Below are 26,532 nucleotides of genomic sequence, written 5' to 3' on the forward strand. Positions count from 1 at the left end.
AAAGTGAGAGACGAAACCTTATCTAAACCAAAACTTTCACATCCAAAAGAGAGATCAGAAACAGAGAGCGAGAAAACAGAGATGGCTCAAACTTTCATCCAGGAGAGAGAGAAAAACAGAAGGTTTTGTGTGAAAGCGAGAGGCAAAGGGGTGGATGGGAGGGTTTGAAACCAGCACATGCTGGGGTGGGATTGTTTTTGGATGATGAAACATTTCAACCAAAAAAAAAAGCTCGAGCTCTTGTGTAAGCAAGGACATTGATGCTCCTCCATCACTGACCTTTGACCTCCGTGTAGAGGGACAGGAGTGTAGTACAACTCTTTATTCATATTTTAGCACATGCACACATACTTCTACCTGCTGCCGTTTTCCACAACATACACAGATTTTTCATTGCATTACAAACTTTTAAGTGACTTAAGGCGAGCTACAAGGATGTAAATAACAATGTTGTTGTTGTTGATGCATCTAGAAGAAGGATGATGAACATTTTATTAAAGAAACATGTCTGGTCTCATCATTGCTCGGGATATATTTTGTAGTGTCTTTACGAGTCTCTATGTGTGTTTGTGTGTTTGCTGCAGATAAATTCGACCAGTTCTGGGCCATGAACAGGAAACTGATGGAATATCCCACTGAGGAAGGAGGCTTCAGATACATCCCCTTCAGGATATACCAGGTCTCTCTCTCTCACATACACACACACACACACACACACACACACACACACACACACACACACACACACAAATAAAAACAACAAACATATTTCTTGAGTCTTTGAACTGTTGAAAGGAAAGTCTCTCCAGACAGCCCAGTAGATGGAGCCAGAGAGCTGCGTTAAAAATCCCTCCGTGTCGGTCTGATGTTGCTTCAGCGTGGAAATCACCTCCACAAACAAACACTGGTGTCTCACAAGCTGGTTCACGCTGCACTTTAAGTCACCAACCATCAGAGTCACGTTCTGTTTAAAAGGTGCGGTCGGCAGGTGATTAAATTGACTGTTAGATTTGGGATTTTTTCCTTCTCCTCTCCTTTTAATGTATAAAAATCCAAATTGAGTTGGCACCCACGTACTTGTAGACAGTCTAGATATTAAAAAAAACAAACAAAAACCTGTTTCTTCACTTTCATGTCAGCCTTTCATACTGCGTAACTGAAGAGTCTCTGACCTTTTCCTAACATATTCATCACTGTGTGTCACCGGCAATTATAGTGTCTCTTAGTATCTGAGGTTATAGTTAAACCTAATTGTAGAGAAAGTCATAGTTCCTTACATATGATAAAAGCCATACGTGTCTCTTTGACAGCCTGATCAAACCTGCTCATGTGTCATTTCTCTAATTTCCACTGAAATCTTTAGAGAAAGATTAATATCGTTTATTTGCTTATCAGCGCTGCTTGTAATTTCTCTGTTTTACCGCTGCTTTCTTGTCATCGTGATCTCTGATAAAATACATACTCAGCCTCTTAACTCATAAAGGCCCAAAAAAAAAACCAACCAAATACCATCTGAGATGCATTTGTTTTGTTTGGAGGTTTTTGTTCCTGTGTGTTTTGATATCCGTGACATTTCCCCAAAGTTTGTGTGAAATGGTCGAACGCAACTCAGGTCTGGGATCAGGAGGCGTAGGCAGACAAGCGCCCCCCCCCCCTCTTTAGGTTGGATCTTTCCATCAAGCCTCCGCAGCAGCTATATCCTGACTCAGGTGAAAATTTCCATCGGAAGACAAGAAAAAAGAAGAAGAAGAAGAAGAAGAAGGGATGAATAAGCGGTCGATCCTCGCCTGGAAAACATTAGCAGGCCGCAAACCAGACAGTGGGGAGAAAAAGTGCCATGCTTTGAGTCAAGTGTCGGGGGCCTTTTCTTTCACAGATCTGAGCTGGAAAAAGTGTAGAAGGTCAGGAATCGGACAGGATGATTCTTGTTTTTTCATGAAAACCTGGCACCGCGAAGGAAATATCTTTAAGCAACTTGTTAAAAACTAATAAAATTAAATGTCATTTATAAGTCCTGAGGAGTCACGTCCAATCCAACCAATGAAATTAAAGATTCAGAAAACATCTGGGGTTTTTTTTTTTTTTTTTTTTGCTACAAAAACATGTTGACAGTCTGCTTTGAGTCTAGTGGCTGAACATGCGTTTCGCCTTGATCTCAAGTCACAGCAAACAGAAAGGCCCCCTCACTGTTATTGAGTCCTGTGAAAGGGAATTAAAACTTTTAGGGCCTGTCAAGACGAGTTAAGAAAAAAAATAATAACAAAATGGAGCAGCGAAACGGATGAGGAAATAATTCTGACATAGTTTGTTCGTCTTATGAAACAGAAAGACTCGCAGATGTTCAAAAACACAACGGGACTTTGGTGTAATGGTTTGGTTTTGCTAGAGTGAACTTTCTTACCGAGCACATTTTTTCCGTCGTCATATTTGCTGTGACTGCTGGTAATTTCCCACCGTGATGATTTATTATAAAGCCTGTTAAGTTTTTAATCAGACCTACCGGGCTCCACATATGGCTGCATTTACTTTTTTTTTTGCACCACACAACGAGGGCGGAGGAACAGCTGTCAATCAAATGTTTTCGCATGAAAATCAAAAAAAAACAAAAACCTCATGAATGCTTTTTGTTTTTGCTTTTACATCTTTATCACGTCAATAAATAAACCATTTTAAACATTTTTTTTCCGCGTCTGGTGATAAATATGACTCTTTAAAGTGGCAGACTGAAACATGCAGTCCTACCAACACAACACGCCCACTCAGACATGCACTTGTCACAGCCGTAAAAAAAAAAAAAAAAAACCTGCTGGCGGGTATAAGAAACCCAGACCGCTCCAGCATTTTGAAAGTTTCCACACTCGTTTATGAGTTGAGTCGGTTTCATGACCGGTTTGTTGGTGCATCAAAGCCTGTTAAAAACCTCATTGTGTGATTTCCAAATACATTTGGTGGCAGAGAGAGAAAATAAGTGTCATTCCTGAAAAGTCTGGATTGTTTTGGAGATGTGTGTGTGTGTGTGTGTGTGTGTGTGTGGTTTTCATCTTACAAGCTGCTAAATATTTACAACCAAAGAAGGTCTGGAAAGTCTGGAGAAAAAAACGGAAACTAAATCTGATCATTATGTCCTCGAAAATAGAAGTAATGGCAGTTTTTTTTTTTTTGCTGCCACTTTCAACATCTAAAAGTGTCTTGGTGATTATTATATTATTACTAGTAGGAATGAAAGCCAAATCATGTTATAGTAAAGCGGAATGATCCTTTAAATCAAAGATCACATTTGAAACAAACCGCCAAAAAAAAAAAAAAATGGAACTTCACTTTTTGTGCAAAATGGGGAAAATGTGTAGAAACCCGTCAGTTTATCTTGTTGCTAAGAGGAAAATCCAGTGTTTTGTTACGCCGAGTTGTTTTGACAAGACCAAACATGACTCGACAAAAAAAAACCCCCGTAAAGAAAAACTCAGAGCTTCAAGTAAAAGAAAGTAGATGTCGGAAGAGATGGAGGGGGGGGGGGGTTGCAGAAACGCTGAGAACGAAGCTGTTTGTCGCCCAGAAGTCATCCTGGATGACTATTTTACAGGAGAGTGCCTCATACAGAGGATAAAGATCCCCCGCTACCCACAAACACACACACACACACACACACACACACACACACACACGCACACACACACATGCTCCAGAGTCCTTCAAAGCCAGATTGTGGTATTTAGTGTAAATAACATGTGCTGTGTTTGATGCAGACAGAATTAATGACAACACTCAGTCCAAATAACAGAGGGCTCATTTCCGTCTGGCCTGCGCTCCTCATGGAGATGAAGACACCTCATAGGCATGGACAACATTTGTCTGTGTGTGTGTGTGTGTGTGTGTGTGTGTGTGTGTGTGTGTGTGTCTGCCTCATGTCCTGAAGGTTAAAACTGACTTAACCACCTTTCTCGGCCTGTTATAAATCTTAGAGATTCACTCGTAGTATCTATTAATGACTTTTTAATAAACAGGAGCATATGTGCAAGCGTCTTCTCTCTTTCATGCATCCGTCTTTGTCATTTAACATCCACCTGAGCCCTGCAGCTTGTGCTGCTGTTGTTGTTGTTGTGTGTTTGTGTGCATCGGCCCGTCGCGCCCTTGGCTCCGGCCGGCGGCGGGACTTGTTTGGCTGCCAGTGCATCTTCCTGCTCCAGCAGTGACGCCACTCTGTGATTCAAAGAGCCAGAAGGAGGAGGAGGAGGAAGGGGGAGGAGGGTGGGGGAGGAAGGGGAGGGGTGGGGAGGGGGTGGGGGGCGACCGTCTCTCGCTGTGCGGAAAGTGAAAATTACTATCCTCCTTTTTTTTTTTTTTTTTTTTTTAAAAAGACTGCTTACATTGTTGCTCTACAGGTTAACCTCTCTGTTCCCATCCCGTGACTCAGTGCTTACTCACAAAAAAAAAAAAAGCAGGCAGTCCGCGTCCAGTCCGCCTCTGTGTTGTGGTGCTGTTGGAAGATGCCTTGCTTTAAAGAATGCAGGTTTTTTTATTGTCTCCCCAGATCTCTTATAACAGCCGACCACGACGAGGGGGAGGCGGTGGTGACTGCATAGACAATTACAAAACACGGGAATGCTGGAAACATTTTGTGCGTAATCAAGCCAAAGGCAACAGGTGATATGCTTGTTGTACAAGAGAGGAATGTGCTGCGGCGTTTACAGTAATGGTTTCTAGTAGAAGTATGACTGTCAGTGGAAAACCTTTAGCTTTTTACAGTCAGTCTGCTACTAACAAGCAGCTGAAAGAGCTACATGTTGCTACATAGATGATCTGCATCCTCACGTGGACTCAGATTGAGGTTTAATTTAATAATTAATTCTGTGTCTTTGCTTGGATGTTGCATTAAAGAGTTATTAAACCCAAAAACATTCTCTATCTTATGTCATACAGATGGTTTTAGTTGTATTTGCCTGAGATTTATGTTTATAGAAGGTGAATGAAGTGTTGTTTGTGCTGCTCACAGCTGTAAAAAAAACACAAAAAAAATCCAGCAACGTGTCCCCAATTACTCTGATAACATAATTGATTGATAACTCTATTTTTGTCGTTGTTTTTGCTGTGATTTTTTTTTTATAGTACAGACACTGATGTCAAAGGTAAATTTCCCACCGGGACAATAAAGTCTATCTTATCTTATGATTCACAGAACGCTCTGTCAACATATTTTCCTCAGCAGAGGAAAAGTAATGTTGTCGAGCTGGAGGCAGAAATGTCAGAGATGATATCTTGAAAAACCTGTGTAGATAAAACCCCAAACTATCTGCATGGGCTATTTACCATAATAGGCACGTAAGTGAGAAAATATGTTATTTTAAATATTTTGTGTGAACCGAACCATCAAATATCTGGGATGGTCATTAAAAGCAAACTGCTGTTGCGCTCCGGCTGTCGAACTGCAGGCCTGAAAAAAAAAATTATATTGATGTTGTTGTTATTCACCAAAAAAGGGCTTTACAATACTTTACTCACAATATCCTCATGAATGGAAGCAAGCGTAGTGATTAGTTGTGCTTCCATCTATTAAGATTAGACGAACAGGTGAGTATTTGGCTCTAAAATATGGAGATGTTTGAATGGTGGAAGCCCAACAGATCAATCTAGTACATAACACTTGAGTAATAAATAATTTAGAGTTCAATTCGGTGTCCCTTGATGGAGTTTCTCCTCTACAGGTGTTCATTTCAACTCCTGGGCGAAAATGAAGAGCGCTAAAAAACGAGGTTGGAATTTTAATTTACGAATGGAAGGTCTCAGAGTTCAGTGGAAATGCTTTCTCTCTCCCATCTCGTTACAGTGGAAACTAATATTGATTGACGGTGCCGTACCTCCCCCCCCCCCTCCTCCTCTATTGTTTTACCATCACTTAGGCGGATTGAATCCCTCCATCAATTAGGCGACGTCTTGAGTTCCGCTGCTCTTTTCACTCGGCGAGAGCGAGCCATCCCCCTTTTTCACCTGAATCCTAATGACACCTCCTCCCTCTCTTTGTGTCGCCATGTGCCGCTGTGCCAGCTAAGGTGTCACGCCAGCTGAAAAGAAAGTGTCTTCGTCCAAGCAGTATCACGCTTCTCTCCCCGGGGGGGGTGGGGAGGGGGGCATCAATAGCTCCTTCTTTGTATGGCGACCGGCTCAATTATTCATGGCCGGCTATTTAAAAATGCAATGAAGTAGCTGTCACTTAGCGCACTCTCTCCGCTCTGGCTCCCGACGATGATCCCGCACGAAACGCCACGCTTCCTGTCGGTGACTCAGTCTTTCTGTGTAACCTGAGGATCAGCTTCACGCCTCCGCCGCCACCTTCCTCTTGCTGGTTCGCGCCTGGCTCTGTGGTGTGTAGTTACCGCTCTGTTACTCGATCCCTGTTCTTGCTGGTTTCCTTTTCACAGCTCCATGATTAGGTCCTATTGTGTGTCTCTGTTTGACACCTCAGGTTGGGTATCTGCAGGGAGCGTGTTCCTCTCTGTGACGCCATGGTTTCTCCCATCCTCCGATGTGTTCAGAGGAGGGTTTGAATCTCATTTAGCCCCCCCAGTACTGTAAATATCTGTAATAATGGTAGAGCAGTGGTTCTAAATAGGATAAAATAGGATCATTAATAAACTTTTAATGGGATCAGTTAATATTTCTAAATAAATGCTAGCTAAAAACAAAAAAATTAGTTATTATGTTTTGTTTTCCACATGTTCCACATTACCGTATATTATTGGTTTATTGCGTTGAACATCAATTTGATAATTTTATGTGATTTTTTCCATGTTGTGATATATTCTGATAATGGAGAGATAATCTTTTTAGGGCTGAAAGAAGTTATTATTTTAATTATAGATTAATTTGATGGTTATTTTTTTGATCATTTGATTAATTGCCCAACCTATACAATGTCAGGAAATAACATTATTAAAAATATGATTAAAGCTGGAGTGTGAGACTTTGGTCTCCCTCTTCTGGCAGTGAGAGTAATTACAAAAACACTGTTGACGTATGTTTACGTTATCGGCTCCACTGTAGCCTAGCTAGTCGCTGCTGTTGTGGCTGTAAAACTGTGGATAAATTGTTTTAAGCGTTGCACAACTCCTGCGAAATGACTCGTTTCACTATCAAAAATTGATCCATTCAGTCCGATAACGTTTGGAAAGTCTAGAAGAGCCGCAACATTAAATCTTTTTATTCCCATTCAAGTTAGCAGAGAGCTAACTGGAAGTTAGCAGGCTCGGCCGTCGGAAGTCTCTAGTATACATACTGTACATGCTCTATGGGCAGAGCAGTATGCGTCCATCCGGCCAGTGTGGGAATATCAATCCCGACACCAGATTAAAAGCTTCGGTATACTGTGAAATACAGAGAGATTTATCTGGTGGTGACAGACTTAATCAGCATTGTGTGAACTCATTTGGCAAAGGCTTGAATGTAAAAGTTCCACACTGCAGGTTTAAGTAATGTAATAAAATAATAATAATGAAAGTTGTCAGAGTCCAAGATCAAGTTTTTGAATGTCTGATGTGTCTGAACTGTTGAAACAGCCAACACTTGTTTCAACTGTTTTTATTGTTATTCTTTTGCTTGACTAATAAATTAATTGCATTGGCACCAAATCTCATTAATATTGTGACACTGATATCGACCATATTGCCCAGCACTAATGACCATCATCCATGTTTTTAGTCCAGTCAAACACGACTCCTGCTGATTCCACAAATTAATACATTTTCAGTCAAAGAAACTAATTAGTGAAATTAGCTGGTGTAGTGTTGGACAAACGTGCTTTCATTCTGGCACGTAGCTAAGATCTACATGATCAACCAAATAGCATAATAAGTCACCTCCTGACAGCGACTACTGGATGACGTCCAACGCTCGGCGCCCTCTCTCCTACCCCGATGACACGGGTCACCCGGTAACCAGAACCACTGAATTTTTAACTCGACTCTGGAGGTGATAGCGAGACTCTTACTCTTACAAAGAACATACCTACTGACAAACCAGGACCAGGGTCAGGACTCGGTAAAAGCTTGTTTAACAGTTTGGTAGATTTTACTTTTGTCGGGCACATTGTGAGACCTCAGCGGGAATATAAGCTCTACTAACGCTAATATTCTTTGACTTTATTGTATTTACTTTTACAAGGTGATGCATCAAAAAAGTTCACGATATGACTTTCATTAAAAACCTGTATGTTAATGGATGACATGGATTGACTGGAAATAATCTGATGAGCAATGTTTTACTCAGATTTTTGATTGGGACTCAGAAATCACTTGGCAAAATGTGATGATACCTAAAACACAGCCTTTGGATTACTAGCTGGAAGGCATGCTTTGCACCAAAGGATTATGGGAGTCGGTGTATTCATAAGAAGATTCTGCAGGTGTAGCCATTTGCTTGGCAGAAAGCAGTGCAAACACAGCAATATCCTAGAAAAATAAGGGGTATGTAGACCTTTTTTAAAGGCCGTGGGACATGCCTTCATGTGCATTTGCAGATGTGGATTTTAGGTATAATGTTAAAAGTCTCCAGTTCAGGTCCAGTGCTCCGTTTCAAACCTGCCTGCCAGCAGTTAGTTGGATCATACAGTCCATTAGTTTTGACATATAGAGCTGCACAGTGTGAGTTGGAAGGTGTGCATTTTGGCTTCTTCACAATCCTGTGTGACCTTCAGTTACCCATCAACATCCCTCCGTGCATAACTCTGAGTTTGAACTTTTGACACAGGTAAACATCTTCCAATAATCATCTCAATCAACTGATGATTACGCAAATGATGCATGATTTTAAAAAGATTTGCAGGCAGATGTTAGATCTTTGATATGAATGTCACTTTAGTCAGCTGTGCCTACAGAGCACCAAAAAATCTCAGGAGTCTTCCAACATTTTAAGCAATTTTAACAGCTTGAACTTGATTTTTGAATGGTCAGCCAACCTGAAGTTTATTATGGCATTCAAAATATGTCAAATAATAGGATACAGTCTCTAAATGTGTCTTTCATTTCATTCAATCAGTGACTCTTGTTATTAACTATTCTTTAACAAGTACCATCACTAATGTCTTAAACTGCTTATTTATTTTCCACAGGAAAAGGGTTCGGCTCAGTTTTTAGACTTAAATAGACACTCAAAATAACAACTGATTATCTTAAGTCAAGTGAAGTCAGTTTTATTTATTTAGCCCAATATCTCAAATAACAAATTTATCTCAGATGGCGATCTGCATACAGCACCCTCTAACTTGAGTCAGAATCCACTGCCAGCTCTGGACATGGTTTACTAGATTTTTTTTATCTGGTGGTAATTTCCCATCGTGCTTCCCGCATCTCTCACTCATGGGATGTTGTGGCTGCAGAGCCGCAAATCACAGCTGAACAGTCATGAGGATGTTTGCTGCTAACGTCACACTTGTTTAGCTGTCCCATCATGACATAGCGAACATTTTAGGTATTTTGCGGTCGCTCTTACTCAGAATGATTTACATTGTGGTCAGCAGTAGGATAAGCCTCGGGTCCTTGATCATTATCATGTTAAGCGACTAATAGTAAGGAGGTCAAAGGTCAGGGCCACATCATTGTGACAAAATGCCTCTGACTGTAAAAGGATCTCGTAGAGAAGAGAGTGGAGAAACAGAAATGAGAGGAATGATGAGAAGCAATTAATTTAAAGAAGATGATATTGCAAAACGGATATGATTAATCTCTGCTCTGCATTTTCCAAACGAGACTGGAGGGGTAGTTTAATTTGTATCCAGCACACCTTCCCCCCCCTCCCCCCCCCCAAAATCTAAAGAGTATGTTGTGTTTTTTTTTCAATGAATGCTTTCAATCTTTGAACTCTTGTCCAGTTTTTAGTGTTAGTTTTACTTTGATGAAGATGCAGGATTGCGCACTTAGTTGGAAAACCTTGCGCATAAAAAAAACATACCATTTTGCTGAAGTGTCTTTGAGCAAAACGCTTGAACATTACCAGCACCACAACCTTGGAACTATAGGGCATCAATGGAGAACGCTTCATTTAATATTATGATTATTCTCTTGTTTTCTCCATTTGAGAAACTCAGGGGGAGCCAGATGAGTCTTTAGTTTGTGTAGAAGCTGACGTTTCTGCCAAGCACATACTCAAGCCCCAGTTAATGGCTTCCAGACTCATACTGATCAGTAAAACATGTCAGCGTCACTTGTAACATCTGTTGAAATGTTGCAGATTGCTTAATATCACATTCTGGTCAGTCGGGCTCATCAAAGGATCATGTTCCCAGCTCTCAGCTCAAGCAAGCTGTTCATTCACGTTGCATGTATTTCCGTGCAGAGTGGTGTGGATTGTTCCTGATATCCTAACCCTGTGACTCTGTTCGTCACTTTAAAATTTCCCTTTATGTTACTTCACATGGAACTGGTTCATTTACAGGATCTCGTGTCTGCTTTTTCCCTCAATTCCATTAATTGACGTCACATGTCTGATGAGTAAAAAAATTAAAATCCAAGGTGATGCTATTTTTGGCTTCATGTTTTAATCGGCTGGAAATTTCAGGGTGTCATCTTTTCATACCCATATTAATGGAAACTGTGGTTTGGGGTGTGATTGGCTCGGTAAAATATGTTTGTAACGATGGAACTGCTACTATTGTTCTCACTAGAAAAACAACATTGGTTGTTTGTTCAAATACTTATGTTTACAGCTTCCTGATTACTAAGAAGCAACTTAACACCCCATCAAAATCTTGTTTTTACTGACTTCCAGTGGTTTAACTTCTCAACTTGTTGCAGTGACGCTCATGACACTGCTGGGTGAGGTTACAGGTGCAACAAAGCAGTGATGTATGAAACTTTCTACCAGAGAGGGCAGTGAAAGGCTGGTCGGTTTTCAGCCTGGTGTTACTCTTTACTAATCCTTTCAGTATCCGTAGATGTGGCAGATCAAAAAATACCTAATGTTTTTTTTTTAAGTCATAACAGTCATATGTGTTTTTGAAGACACTGACACATAATGTCAAATAAAGTTAGGCGCACCATGTCAAAAGATGCTCGTACTTGGAATTGATTTAGGTAGGGAATGATAAACAACCAGTTTCCTGCTCATCTCTTTTGTTTACTTCATCATAAAGCGTTGCAGATTGGCCGGCTGCAAACATGTGCTACTGTGTGTAGTTAACTGACATTATCTTGCCATTCGTGCAGAGATGCTTAAAGCAACTTACAGCAGTTCTTTTTAGTTAGTTTTGTGAACATTTGAAACATGTTTTAAGTACTAAAAGTACTCATATTGTAATGTTTCTTTTACTGTATAATCTGTCATGTGTTTAATGTTATACACTCGTCCTGAAAGCTGCTTAGCTACATACAGAGTGCAGTGTGTTTTGTATATTTGTGTTTCTGCACAGTTCGTTAGTTGTGCTCTAATTCATTACAGACGATGAGCGACAGGCCGTTCATCCAGAAACTGTTTCGTCCCGTTTCACCTGACGGCAACGTACACACGCTTGGCGACCTGCTGAAAGAGATGTACCCAGCTGCTATACCAAATGACGGTAGGTCCTAACACACACACACATAGTGAGTGAACAACATAATCTTCAATAACATGTGTTAATCTCCTTCAGTGATCACAGCCAATAATAATGATGTCATCTAGAATAACACTAGTAAAACATCACTCACACAACACTCTCAGTCTTGCCAAACATAACCAGCAGCTAACAGTAAGGAGTACAGTAGCAACCATGTTTTGTTTTTGGTTCCCTTATCAAACATGGACCCTACTGTCTTCCAGAAGTGAGAGAAGAAAAAACAAGCATCTCTCCTCGCTGGTTTATTTTATTTACACAGCCACACGAGGCATGTCAGAGATCCACTCTCTCAGATAATGCGACCGATGGGGGAGCACGAAGAGGGAAAATAGTGGCAGTCGCCAGAACAAGTGAACAAAGATCTGGGGGGGGTGGGGTGGGAGGAGAGGGAGATGATCGACAGATAGAGAGTGAAGAGGGATGAAAAAGAAAAGAGAATGAGTGCAATTTGGGATGGGATGTACAGTCACAGTAGGCTTCAACAGGAAGACGTGAAGAGAGCTGCAGTCTAAACAGGTAGATGGAGAATGTGTAGTTGCTCTTAGATCTGTCTCTGAGACGTCTGCCGGTATCCCAGTACAACACAATGTACCCTAAACCTAACCCCTAACCCTAACCCCTAATCCTAACCCCAACCCCTAACCCTAACCCCTAATCCTAACCCCAACTCCAACCCCTAACCCTAACCCCTAACCCTAACCCCAACCCCTAACCCTAACCCCTAATCCTAACCCCTAACACTAACCCTAACCACTAACCCTAAACCTAATCAGGGTTCCTATTTCCTGTTTCAAATTCTTTATTGTATTGCTCCTGATGGCCATTGGTGTGTGAGTGTGTGTGTGAATGGCTGAATGTTGACATGTAGCGTAAAGCGCTTTGAGTGGTCGATCGACTAGAGAAGCGCTATATAAATGCAGTTTATACAAACAGCATAAAACCGCAAAAAAAACAAACCCAGAGAATAAAGAAATGAAAAAATTTCATTCATAAATGCAACAAAATAAACAACAATAAGAGAATGAACAGAACAATGCGGCACCAATCAGATGACAAAGACCATATTTAAAATATCCTTCAACTTCTAAATAAGTAATGCAAAGCAATTTTTTTTTTCCATACACAGGTGCATTTAAATAGACTGTGGTGTTGTGGAAAAATACACAAAACTGAGACTATATTTTTTTAGGGCAGACATCAAAGTCCATATAAGACATCAAAATTGTTACTCAACAAGAAGACGACCTTTTACGGTTACTTTAACTACTTCACTGGCGACGGCCGTGTTTGCACATCACTTCATGCACAATAAATCACAATCTTCACAATAAAAACTCCCACTTCCTCCCCATACATGATAACATGCACAAACAGGCAGTTATGTGACCAACTGGATATAATGTAAACAGTACCATAACATCATAAGCATGCGTGTATATGTATTGCTATGTATTAATACCTGGAACTTAACAAATATCACAAAATACAGAAGGGGACTTGGTGCAAAATATCCCCTATCAAAAGCACAAAACAACACGCAACACAAGGTAACACTGTCAATATCAGCAAACTGTAGAATATTTGCTAATATACTCTATGTATACTATATATTATCCATGTCAGCATACATATAAAGAGTAGGCCAAACTTTTTAATATGTAAACACATGGACAGCAGATTTGACATATAAGCCTTGTGTGCTGTCGTGGCATACAGTTGAGTTGCAGCTGTGGCGGAGGTGTGGTGATAATGAAAGAAGAGATGAGAGGAAAGACAGAAGGGGGCGAATGGCAGTCTAAACAGGCAGTGTCTGCAGAGGAGGAGAGAGGAAGTAGATAAGGAGACAACAATAGTGTGTTGGGACAGAGGACCCGCAGGAGACTCACCTGCACCGAGGAGACACAGCCATTAACACCCCCCTCCCTCCCACCCACCCACCCCCGTCTGTCTGCGTACCTGACTGTCTCACATTCACTTTCATTCTGTCTCCGTCGCCCTCCTGACATTTATATCTCACATTCACTTTCATATAATCCAGAGGTCCTTTAGAAAAATCTGAAAAGTTCTTAACTGAATTTAAAGTCCTATGTAACATTACAGATCTCTTAAATGCTGTTAGATCAGGATAACCTAGTATGCACCAGTTTTGTCCCAGTTCCATATGACACACCACGGACACACATACAGTTCCATTCATACTTTCTTTGGAAGTCTGTGGGCTCAGACCCGTTCCACATGTGCGCACTAGTGAACATGGTCTCAGCATGATAACTTTCCAGTCTGTGAATATTACAAACTGTCGTGCAATGTTTTTCTAATGAACCTCTAAAAACAATACTGTTTTACTCCAAACAGACTTGCTGGATTGCATTTCATTGCCTCATAGGCACTTAAAATGAAACGCCAACGCAGCCCCTTGTATTGCTGTAAACAGTGCTGTTTTCAGTCTGAATGCAGCTGAGGAGTTCCTGTATGTTGCTGAACAACAAGTTGGAAAAGAAAAGTGACGGCTTAATGATAACAGGAATACAGTATATGCTGTGGCTAGGTATGCCTGGCTCTCCTGGAGGTGCCTGGTCTCCCGGCTCGAGTGTGTCATCACACTCGAGCCCGGAGACCAACACTGTGCAGCCTAAAATGTTTAATCAAATTTGATGTGCAACGTGGCTTCCAGCTAGTGAGCCTCCCACATGTATTGCACTTTTTGTTTTCTTAAATAAAGTAAAGCCACAATTTTGAGCGTTCACCGTGGTCCATCTTTCACTACTGATGTGAAGTTAGCCATGCATGTTCATATGTAAACAAATCAACAATCTGTTGTGTTGATGCATCATGTGGACAAGTTCTTGCACATATGTAGCATTTGTTTGCAATAATCTGAAATGCAGAATTTTTTAATGTGTACCCAGTTCTTGACATTTTGAATTTGGTTCTAATTTGGATCTGGTTTTTTGGTTCCCAACCCTAATGGTAAGTGCATTAACAGGAGGAATGATTACAGCAAGAAAAACCTATTTCAGTGTTCATTTGGCCACATGACTATTGTTTTAAGCACTAACTGTTGCTTTTGCTGCTTCAAATTAAAATCGTCTGGTGGCAGATATTATCTGGTGTAATTAAATAACGTTAATGAAGTTATTTGCCAAAAGGCCAAAATGAAACCCTCTCTGGTAAATGTTCTGCCTGCAAGCTGGTGTACTCACTACACAGCCAAAGATCATTTGTGAGATAGAAGAAGCACTACTCTTCAATATCACTCTATTTGTAGTTTGAGAATTTGCATTAATAGAAACGTGTAGAATAAATGTGGTTGTGGCCATTTTTTTTTTATAGGCAAGGCTGACAGTAAAAACATCTTTCTTCCACCAGGAACTCCCCATCAATCCATCCCTTGTAAAAGTCTCTGTCATGGTTTCACTGCCTTTAGTTTGTAGATTTGAAACCTGCCAAGTACATCTTTGCTTTTGGCTTAAGGCAGCATGAAATAGAGCCATCAGCTGATATCACTGAACAATAGCAGCTGCCAAATCCTACGATGTCATTGAGATATTCTCTTCACTTTCTCAAGGGTGTTTTTTTGACACTAATCCACTTTAACCAGTTGTTATAATCCATCTAATTTGGATGATAGCTTTTGCCAGATTTTAAGGCCTGCTTAAAATTTGCGTGACTGTTAGGTGGAGACAAAGATATCCTCTTACTGTCTCTTCCTCTTTTCCTGTTTCTTTCTGTCTCTATAGTTTTCCTGATCTAAGACTCTTTTTTTCCCCTCTTTGATCCTCTATCTCTCTCTCAGGTGTAGTCTTCAACATCTTCCCAGTCTACCGTAGATGTCTTTCATGTCTTTGACGTTAAATCTCTGCTTTTCACTGCTCTCCTCCCTCCCAGGGGAGTCTGCCAGCCTGCCTGGCTGATCAAGGTGAAAGTGGCCCTTTTGTGTCTTGTCGTTTGTTTAGTTTCCACCTCTTCCTCGGCTGGTAGATGAGTCGACTGATAGCCGGGGATTATGGCGGCGTGTTTGGATTAGAGAGTCCGGGACGTGTGTTCAGGGACTGGGCGGGGCGGTGATGGTGGTGGGGTTTGCTGGTAGTATTGTTCAGGAGTTCAGAGGCCTTTTTTTTTTTTTTTTTTCTTTTTCTGTCAGGACCCTAACATCAGAAAAAGAAAATCTGGGGTGCTCCACTCCTCTGTGATCTTTCAAACATCAAATAACAAGGTTTTTCAAACAATCCTCCTCCCTGTTATGTCTGAGAGAGGATCGGTGTTGACCCCTGCGGGACCCAGAAACCAGTCGCAGCAAACAAATGGGGGTGGCATGAATTAAAGGAAAAAAGACAAGGGGATTCCCAAACCATTCTCAAGCAATGGCAGAAAAGTCTGTGTTATAGTGTGACTGTCGTTCCCCCCCAAGATGCAGGAAAGAAACCCAAAACAACATGTTACTGGAACCAGCGGTCAGCATTGATGTCTGATGAAGCTGTAATTTGTTTTGCCAACCAGGTGTGTTATTGAGCAAGATTTTGTCAGGAATTTGGCCTAGGTTTGCTGCACAAATCACAGCCTAAAGGGTGATGCTGCCCACACATGACACACATGTATTAACACATAGTTCTCGTAAGCCATGCTTTCTTTGTTTTCTTTTCAGGTTTTATCGTAGGTGAGCCCAATCATGAAAAAACCCCGCATTCATTGTTCAGAGGAAAGCCCCCACCCCATCTTAACCCCCCCCACAGCCCCACCCTGACCCCTCCCTCCTCTTTGAGAGTGGCAAATCCACGCAAAAGGTACTTTAAGCATCTAACCTCACCACTTCCCTCCTCCTCCCACGCACCCCCTCCCCGCCCCCCCCGCCCCCCCCCATCGTAGTCGCATCTGTGGTACAGCCCACTTGCTATTGGCAGGCTTCCCCATACAGGCTGTATCAGGAGCCAATGCAGCTAGAGCTCTTCAAATGGGTCGGCTCACTTAAGAGACTCAAGGGGGAAGTGGAGGTTTCGGTGGCTGTTTTGATACAGTTGATAGTGGGTTATGGTTCATGTGCGCGGGCGTGTGAGATGTGCACCATTCAGGGGAATTCAGAATGGCTCGAAAGCCTGCTCGATGACTCTGCCTTGTTGATAAAAATGTGGTCAGAATAGTTCTTTTGCTTTCTAATTCTCTCCGTGCAACTTTACTGTAAAATGGCTGCGAAGCCTGTGAACGTCTCGGCTAGAATTCACGGAGACATGTGGGTAAAGATTTTGATTTTCTGGTACTCTTTCAAATTTATGGAAAGTTTGGAAAACATTTTGATGTCCTCTCTAACACTATGCTATCATAAGATCTTGTCATTTGTCTTATGATGGGCTTGGATCAGTTTAAAAAGTCAAGTGAATTTTACTGTTTTAGCCCAAAACCAATTGGTTTTTCTGTGTAGATCGTTCAACACTCCCTATCTTCAGATCCTTGGTTCAGAAAGTGAGAAAAGCCCACAAAGAATAGTAAGGTGGGCTGGGTATGAAACCTTTTGATACTGACTAAAAAATGTCTGTTGCACCAGGTATCAAAACTGCCAAGTACCAAAAGGAGGCATTGAATGTCTGGTCAGATTTGTAATCTTGTTTACTCATTCTTTGATCAAATGGTTCCTGATTTAAATCAAGAAATTGCAAATTTGAGACTATTTTTATTTAGTTTCTCCAATTTTAAGTTCTTGTACAACTGCTTGTGTTTATACAACATTTAACATTTGAGAACTCTGGCTTCTTTTGTCAAAAGTCAAAGGTTTTTAGAGAAAAGGGTACTGAAACTCAGGTATAATGAAAAAGTAACGCACACCAAGGGTTTTAGTGAGGTGTTAATCACTGGAGGTAGACTTGAGAGTAGGAAAAAAGTGTCACTTTGGCTCCATATGCATATCTCTTTTATTTAGGTGATGTTTCGGCCCCCAGGCCTTCTTCAAGATCAACATTAATAGTAGGACACAGGCACTGGTTATGTAGGCCACATTCTCGTAACACATCTGATGGTGATAAGAAAATCATGTTCCACCATTAGTGTCAGGAATTTCTAATAGATAAACAGAAAGTTCTAGATGAACATCATGAACAATTTAATCTAAATATCCAATAAATAGAGGTCTATATTCAATCCATGAGTTGACAGGGTTCTCATACGGCGGATCCAATAGTGTTCCCTCCTGGAGAGTAAAACATCCAAGTTACCTCTTCTTCGGAGTAGTGATACCTTCTCAATACCAATATATCTTAGAGAGGAAACAGGATGATTAAATTATATTGGATGCTCTTGGATAATTCATGTTTTTGCATCTAATAATGCTTCTACGTTCGTCAATGCCAGTTTTCAGTGTTCTACTCATCGTTCCAACATATGACCTACCACAAGGGCAAGTGATAAGACTCCTTTTATAGGGATCTCTTTACCTGTGTGAGGATGTTTAAAACTGTTACAACAGTAAGGATAATTACACTGACTACAACAACCACAGCGATGGTTGACCTCAGGGAAAGGTGCTGAAGTAGCTTGGGCTGGCACTGATTGAAGAGGAGGTAAATATGAGTGTACCAGGTGGTCTCACAGGTGTGTGTATATATATATATACATGTATATATATAGAGAGAGAGGGAGTTTTATTATTCCCTATCCCTATTATCTGTTCTGAACACTTAGAATACTCTGTTAAAAATATTATACGGTCATTTGATTTCACTGTAGGTTTATTTTGTAAGAGATCAGACATAGATCTGTCTTTTATTTTAGTGGCAGCATCATTTTGGACAGTTTTCTTGTATCTTCTTTGTTGAAAGTTGTTTTTCATTTCACTCGTGTTCCTGTCAAAATCATCAGTTTTCTGGAAAATTCATTTTCGTCTGCAAAACTGACTGAAAGGGAGACTATTTTTTTTTAACAGTGAAGGATGAGCAGAGTCTGCCCGTAGTGCATTCCTAGCAGTAGGTTGTCTGTACAGATCTGTATACAAGTCATTAGTCTCTCTAATGATCCCTAAATCTAGGAAAGTGATGCGTTTGTAGTCATAATTCATAGTAAAAGACAGAAATTCAGTATACACACATACCTCAGTTCATTCAAACATGACCCTTTAAACAAACAAAACAGATCATCCAAGTACCTCTTCCATAAGAATATACTCTCCTAGATGCCATGATTAGAGTAAATAAACTGCAAGTTAGAAAATAAGGGTGAAAAGGAACGACCCATAGGTAGCCCACGTTTCAGAATATAAAAGGTATCTTGGAACATCTAATCCAACTTAAAGACAGTACCTTCAATACCTCCATCGTGTGGTATGGATGTATACATAGAATTCACATCAGAGGACACTAAATAAAGTTCCTCCTTGTCTAAGAGTGGGTCGATGGATGCTATAATGTGTACTGTCTGTCCCCTGTCCTTTGTAAAGAAAGGAAGATTTTCAGCAAATGTTCTGATAAAGTAATCTAGAAAGGTAGAAAAACTCGGGGTAAGAGAGCCAATACTGGAAACAATGAGTTGTCCTGGAGGATGTTCAAGATTTTTATGTATTTTTGGTGATGTATAAAAAAGTAAGATTGATGATAGGGTGTTCAACTTCAACAAAGTCATATTGTTTCCTAGAAATCTCACCGTTCTGTAAAAGACTCTCAGTGGTTACATGAACCATATTCTTAAAAGACTGAGTTGACTGAGTTCACTGTAAAAGATATCATCAGAAAGTTGTCTGAGACAGTCATTAACGTAGTCAGCTTTATTCATGACCACAGAACCACAGTGACCTTTGTCTGCATATTTTATGATAATAGATTCATCTGACTCTGAGTCTTTAAGGACATCCTCCGTTTTTATAAGATATATGATTCTGTTCATTTTGAAAAAGTTCGTCAACATCTTGTTCTACTAGTCTACAGTTTGTCTCATTAGAGTAACTACGGTTAGAGGAAGGTACAAACACACTCTTGCCTCTAAACCGTGTTCTTGTTTCCATTAGGTAATGTAAAACTAGGTGGTTGAGAGCATTCGTTTTCTAGTTGCTCTGAGGCAGATCTATTTTGACAAAGATGGTGCTACTGTTTACCTTTTATTACTCTAATCATGGCTTCAAGGAGAATATATTCTTATGGCAGAGATACTTGGATGACGTGTTTTGTTTGTTTAAAGGGTCCAAGACCCAGCTAGAGTAATTTTTTACATACATCAACTCATGTTCTAAATTTCTGTCCTTTACTATGGATTATGACTACAAACGCATCAGTTTTCTAGATTTATGGATCATTAGAGAGAATAATTACTTGTATCCATATCTGTTTAGAAAACCTATTGCTTGAAATACTTTGCTAAGAGCAGACTCTGATCATCCCTTACTGTTAAAAAAAAAAAGTCTCCCTTTCAGTCAGTTTTGCAGACGAAAATGAATTTTCCAGAAAACTGATGATTTTGACAGGAACACGAGTGAAATGAAAAACAACTTTCAACAAAAAGGATACAGGAAATCTGTCCAAAATGATGCTGCCACTAAAATAAAAGACAGATCTATGTCTGATCTCTTACAAAATAAACCTACAGTGAAATCAAATGATCCTATGATGTTTACAACAGAGTATTCTAAGTGTTCAGAACAGATAAAGCGAATAATAACAAAACACTGGCATATACTTGAATCTGATCACCCTCATGGTATATGAAAGGGGTAAAAACCTGAGAGACCACCTGGTACACTCATATTTACCTCCTCTTCAATCAGTACCAACCCAAGCTACTTCAGCACCTTTCACTGAGCTCAACCATCGCTGTGGTTGTTGTAGTCAGTGTAATTATCCTTACTGTTGTAACAGTTTTAAACATCCTCACACAGGTATAGAGATCCCTATAAAAGGAGTCTTATCACTTGCCCTTGTGGTAGGTCATATGTTGGAACGACGAGTAGAACACTGAAAATGGGCATTGACGAACGTAGAAGCACTATTAGATGCAAAAACATGAATTATCCAAGAGCATCCAATAGAATTTAATCATCCTGTTTCCTCTCTAAGATATATTGGTATTGAGAAGGTATCACTCCTCCGAAGAAGAGGTAACTTGGATGTTTTACTCTCCAGGAGGGAACACTATTGGATCCACCGTATAAGAACCCTGTCACCTCATGGATTGAATATAGACCTCTATTTATTGGATATTTAGATTAAATTGTTCATGATGTTCATCTAGAACTGAGGCTTAACTTTTTCTGTATATCAATTAGAAATTCCTGTCACTGTTTGTTGAGAGTTTTGATTCACTGAAGGCCTCTTGATTGTTTTTCTCACCCTAATGGTGGAACATGATTATCTTATCACCATCAGATGTGTTACTAGAATGTGGCCTACATAACCAGTGCCTGTGTCCTACTATTAATGTTGATCTTGAAGAGGGCCTGGGGGCCGAAAGGTCTTCTATAAAAAAGAGAAATACATATGGAGCCAGAGTGTGCGACTCTTTTTTCCTACTCTCAAGTCTACTTCCAGTAATCAGCACCTTACTAAAACCCTTGGTGTGCGTTACTTTTTCATTATACCTGAGTTTCAGTACCATTTTCTCTAAAAACCTTTGACATTTGACAAAAGAAGCCAGAGTTCTCAAATGTAAAATGTTGTATAAACACAAGCAGTCGTACAAGAACTTAAAATTGGAGAAACTAAATAAAAATAGTCTCAAATTTGCAATTTCTTGATTTAAATCAGGAACCATTTGATCAAAGAATGCGTAAACAGGATTACGAATCTGACCAGACATTCAATGCCTCCTTTTGGTACTTGGCAGTTTTGATACTTGGTGCAACAACATTTATCTAATCACCATCAGATGTGTTACTAGGATGTGGCCAACATAACATACCAATGCCTGTGTCTTACTATTAATGTTGATCTTGAAGAAGGCCTGGGGGCCGAAACGTCACCTAAATAAAAGAGAAATGCATATGGAGCCAAAGTGTGTGGCACTTTTTTTTCCTACTCACTGAAACGCAGGTATTATATCACACTAAATACCTAACTCAAGTTCTAGGATATTAGGTAAATAATAAGTAAACTTTAATATAAAGGACATTAAGTATAATATCAAGTAAGGATTATGTGTCATACGTTTCCAGCACAGTGTAACAGCCAAACTGCTTACGTAATTGTTTTCTTTCACACATGTTTGAATGACAAATGATGACAAATTATTTACTCCCTAAATGGAAAAATACACCAGAGGATTAGACAATAATGGTGCATCACCAACTGTAGCTTTCTCTCACACATATTTAACCACTTTAAAATTAGCATCTTGTGTGTTTAAAAATACTACTATTACTTAAAGTACAGCCTACATTTATATGTAACTTCTGAAACATTTTATTTCTATATCTACAGTTGGTACTATATCTTGAGAGTGTGCTTCCGAGTGTTTTCTTTTGAGTTTTTTTTTTTTTACAGTGTTCTGTACTATTTTGGAGAATCTACTGTATGCGGACAGAGGTTTTTCGCTGTAGAGAGTTGTGGGCAACTTTTCACAGGAATTAGATAACTTGTCATCATCCCCAGCATCAACAAAATAGTGATGATCGCATACGGTTTTCAACCAGCGATAACATAGGTGCGGAGGCGTGCAGAATGTCGCTGCATGCAAAATCTGACTTGCAAAATGTTGCAGAAATACACCTTTTAAAATCAGAGCAGCTTTGCTTGCATCACCCACACTTGTCAGTATGACTACCTTCATTGAAACTACTGTGTGTGTGTGGCTGTGTTTTTGTTTTGGTCGACTCGACTATTGCCGAAATAATGAGGCGCTCTATCCATTATTTGATTTACTGAAATGACCATTTTGATAACTCATTATGTGTTCTTAATTTAAGTAAAAAGGCCAAACTTTTGCCGGTTTCAGCTTTCCTTTGTTTTATATAATTGTGGATTGAATATATTTGGAGTTTGGACTGTTGATTGGACAAAACAAGCAATTTGAAAATGTCACCTTGCACTCTATGAAATTGTTATGTACATTTTTACTGTTTTTTGACATCTTTTAGCAGTGTTTCCCCTAGGTTGACTAGTTTGGCCTGGTGGGTGGGGTTGGGGATGGGGAGCATTCTCTGTTAAGCGTTGTCAGGCTAGGCTAACCCATTGTTGCTAACTTTAAGCTAACCCCCTTCACTTTTCCTGCAGTTGGGGAAACAACAGACGAGACATTTCTTGGTCTTGAGAAGCCGCAGCATTTATTAACTGACATACTGTCATCTGTACTGCACATTTACTGCCAGACTGGCAGCACAACACAACACAAACGCTATTGATTTCTGAATGAATGGGTATTTGGCGTTATTTGTTGCATTTAAAAAATATATTTTTTGGCCTGGCGGGGATTCTTTTTGATCTGGTGGCCCGCCAGGGGAAACACTGTATAGACTATTTGATTTATCTAAATGAATAGAGCAATTAGTTGATTAATTGATTGGTCATTAGTGGATCATCAGAATATTTCAGACAAAGCAAGCAAATTGAAGACATTTTTTCACTATTTTTAACATCTCATACTAAACGATTAATCGACTTATCAAGAAATAAATTAGCAGATTTATCAATAATGAAGATAATGCATTAAAGCCCTCAGAAAGGTAGATTAATAGATCAAAATAATCAGTGCTTGCAGCCCTGCACTCAAAAGTTTTCTCTCTCACAGTGCATGCCAGTTGGACAGTCTACCAGCCAACATCAGTCATTTGGTTTATCCAGCAGTCAGCCAGCATAACCAGTCAGTCAGTAAATGATCCAGTCAGTCAGTCTGACCAGCTGCCAGTCGTGCAGTCAGACTGTGTTTTTGCTGTGAAGAGAGCGTGGCGTTGCGGTCTTTCTAAATAGTGGTTGGCTTTGTTAGACTGACAAAACATGCCGTCTTGGCTGGCGGTCATATACCACTCAACCACAGGGTGTGTGTGTGTGTGTGTGTGTGTGTGTGTGTGTCTATGTGTTTGTGTGCGTCAGTGGACATATTAATCCAGTTTTATACAGTTGTTGCTACTTTGCTGCAGTGCAAACCAGTCATTGATACTTTGATTGTGGTTGGGAGGGTGGGCGTTAAATATATGTAAAACATTGGCTCCGTGTCTGAATTTGTTCTCATTAAAACTTTCCCAGTAAACAATGTCCACCTCCAGGACATTTAATGTGTCATAAAATACATTTATATGCAGAATAATTGATCTAGTCCCAGTGAAGGAAATGCCGTTGAAATAGTCAAGGAAACAATGATCTTTTCTGGTGAAAGTTCACAATCAGAGTTATGTAATCACAACAGAGCGTTTTCAGTACTTAAATCAATGTATGAAAATCAGAACTTGAAACTATAGTTGTATGCGAAAGTTTGGGCGCCCGTTGACAAATAAAATATTTTGTTTATTTTGTTTTTTTGTGATTTTTCTTTTTACCTGAGAAGATATAAACACAGTGTCTCTAGGATAATGGGGAGGGGGAAAGTATTTTCAGCAAACATTCATTCAGTTACTTTTTATGACATCATTGTGGCATGTGCAAAAGTTTCGACACCTTTCATAGTCAGTGCTTAGTAATGCTTCAGATTCAAATTCAGATATGGCAGTTGGTCCATCAACTCACCATACAATATCCATCATGCACTTCAGCCAAATCTTATATTTGGGATTTTCTCCCATTCTTCACTGCAGAAGGCCTCAAGTTCTGCAATATTCTTGGACCGTCTTGCATGTAAGCGCTTTTAAGATCTACCCACAGATTTTCAATTATGTTTAAGTCAGAGGACAGCGAGGGTCATTCCAAAACCTTCGGGTTGCGTCTCTTTAGGTAGTCCATGATGGATTTCAGAGCATGTTTGGGATCATTATCCTGTTGTAGAAGCCATCCTCCTTTAAGCTTCAGCTTTTTTACGGACGGTGTGATGTTTGCTTCCAGAATTTGCTGGTATTTAGTGGAATCCATTCATCCCTCCACCTGCGCAATGTTTCCTGTGCCACTGGCTGCAACACAACCCCAAAGCATGATAGATCCACCCCATGCTTACAATGCTGCTCCTTTTTTTTTTTATCAAACATACCTTTGCTTATTATGGTCAAAGAGTGCTATTTTAACTTCATCAGTCCACTGCACTTGTTTCCAAAACAAATCAGGCTTCTGTTGATGTTCAGTTGCATACTTCTGATGTTGGATTTTATGATGAGGATGCAGGTAAGGTTTTCTTCCACTGGCTCTTCCATGAAGGTCTTGTTTGTGCGAGCATTGCTGCACAGTGGAACGATGCACCACCACTCCTGGTGCTAAATCTTCCTGCAGGTTTTTTGCAGTCCAATGGGGGTTTTGATTTGCCTTTCTGACCAGCATACGAGCAGTTCTCTATCTGAGAGTTTTCTTGGACTTCCAGATCTCATCTTGACCTCCACAGTAACCCCTAAACTGCCATCTCTTCTTCTTGTAGCCTTCCCCTGCATTGTGGGCATCAATAACTTTCATTTTCAGAGTCTTACACAGCTGCTTAGAGGAACCCATGGTTACTGAGTGCTCGCACAAGGTTTGAAGAGTCAGAGTATTTGTAAAGCTTAGAAATTGGCACCAGCTGACATTTCCTAATGACAATTGTTGACATGGCTCAGGCCTAACGAGCTGATTAAGGTCTGAGACCTTGTAAAAAGAATGTGAGACTTCGGAACTCTTAGGGTCCCCAAACTTTTGCACATGCCACAATGATGTTTTTATTTATCTATTTATTTTTTGTTCAATTTATGACATAAAAAGTATCTCTGCACTCATGTTTGCTGAAAATATTGTTTTTTCCATATCCTAGAGAGACTGTTTATATCTTTTCAATAAAAACAATCACCAACATATGTTATTCGTCAAGGCGTGCCCAAACATTTGCATACAACTGTACAGTAAGATATGTAGTGAAATTTGGATCATGACAGTTTCACATTATAAGAATATTAAGGTTGATCATGATAACAGGATAAAAAAGAGGATTTATGGCTTTAAACAAGTTTGGGCACCCTACATAGTCCCAGTACACCCCTTCTGGCAGATATCACAGCTTGCAAATGCTTTTTGTAGCCGGCTAAAAGTCTTTCAATTCTTGTATTTTAGATTTTCTCCCATTCTTCGTTGCAAAAGGCTTCTAGTTCTACAATTCTTGGGCCGTCTTGCAAGTACAGCTCTTTTAAGATCGACCCACAGATTTTCAATTAGGGGGACAGCGAGGGTCATTCAGAAACCTTCAACTTGCATCTTTTGAGGTAGTCCATGGTGGATTTCAGGGCATGTTTGGGATCATTATTCTGTTGCAGAAGCCATCCTCTTTTCAGCTTTTTTACAGACGATGTGATGTTTGCTTCCAGAATTTGCTGGTATTTAGTGGAATCCATTCATCCCTCCACCTGTGCAATGTTTCCTGTGCCACCAGCTGCAACACAACCCCAAAGCATGATGGATCCGCCCCATGCTTAACAGTTTGCAAGGTGTTCTTTTCATGAAATGCTGCTCCTTTTTTCTCTAAACATACCTTTGCTGATCGTGGCCAAAGAGTTCTAACTTCATCAGTCCATAGCACTTGTTCCCAGAACGCATCCAGCTTCTGTAGATGTTCTGTTTCATACTTCTGAGAACACAGGTGAGGTTTTCCTCTACTGACTCTTCCATGAAGGTCTTGTTTGTGCGAGCATCGCTGCACAAGTGGAACTATGCACCACCACTCCTGAGTCTGCTAAACCTTCCTGCAGGTTTTTTGCGATCAAATGGGGGTTTTGATTCGCCTTCTTTACCAGCACACGAGCAGTTCTCTATCTGAGAGGTTTCTTGGTCTTCCAGATCCCATCTTGACCTCTACAGTAACCCCTAAACTGCCATCTCTTAATTACATTTCGCACTGTGGAAACTGCAAGCTGACAACGCTTTGCCATCTTCTTGTAGCCTTCCCCTGCATTG

General features: G+C 40.2%; 1 protein-coding gene across 4 annotated transcripts in view; it reads left to right on the plus strand.

Annotated features, from left to right (window-relative positions):
- atg5 (ATG5 autophagy related 5 homolog (S. cerevisiae)) overlaps positions 1 to 26,532 on the plus strand; it is a 42,835-nt gene that overhangs the window by 6,880 nt on the left and 9,423 nt on the right. For 2 of the 4 annotated variants that reach the window (XM_067600504.1, XM_067600502.1), the window contains exons 6-7: positions 585 to 679; positions 11,422 to 11,539. In XM_067600504.1, coding sequence (XP_067456605.1) covers positions 585 to 679; positions 11,422 to 11,539 — 213 coding nt within the window. Of the gene's footprint in view, positions 1 to 584; positions 680 to 4,528; positions 4,790 to 11,421; positions 11,540 to 13,933; positions 14,323 to 26,532 lie in introns of those variants that run through there. The other 2 variants (XM_067600503.1, XM_067600505.1) reach the window with 2 other exon arrangements.

This window comes from Thunnus thynnus, chromosome 10 (genome assembly GCF_963924715.1).
Source record: "Thunnus thynnus chromosome 10, fThuThy2.1, whole genome shotgun sequence".
In the NCBI taxonomy this organism is placed as follows: domain Eukaryota; kingdom Metazoa; phylum Chordata; class Actinopteri; order Scombriformes; family Scombridae; genus Thunnus; species Thunnus thynnus.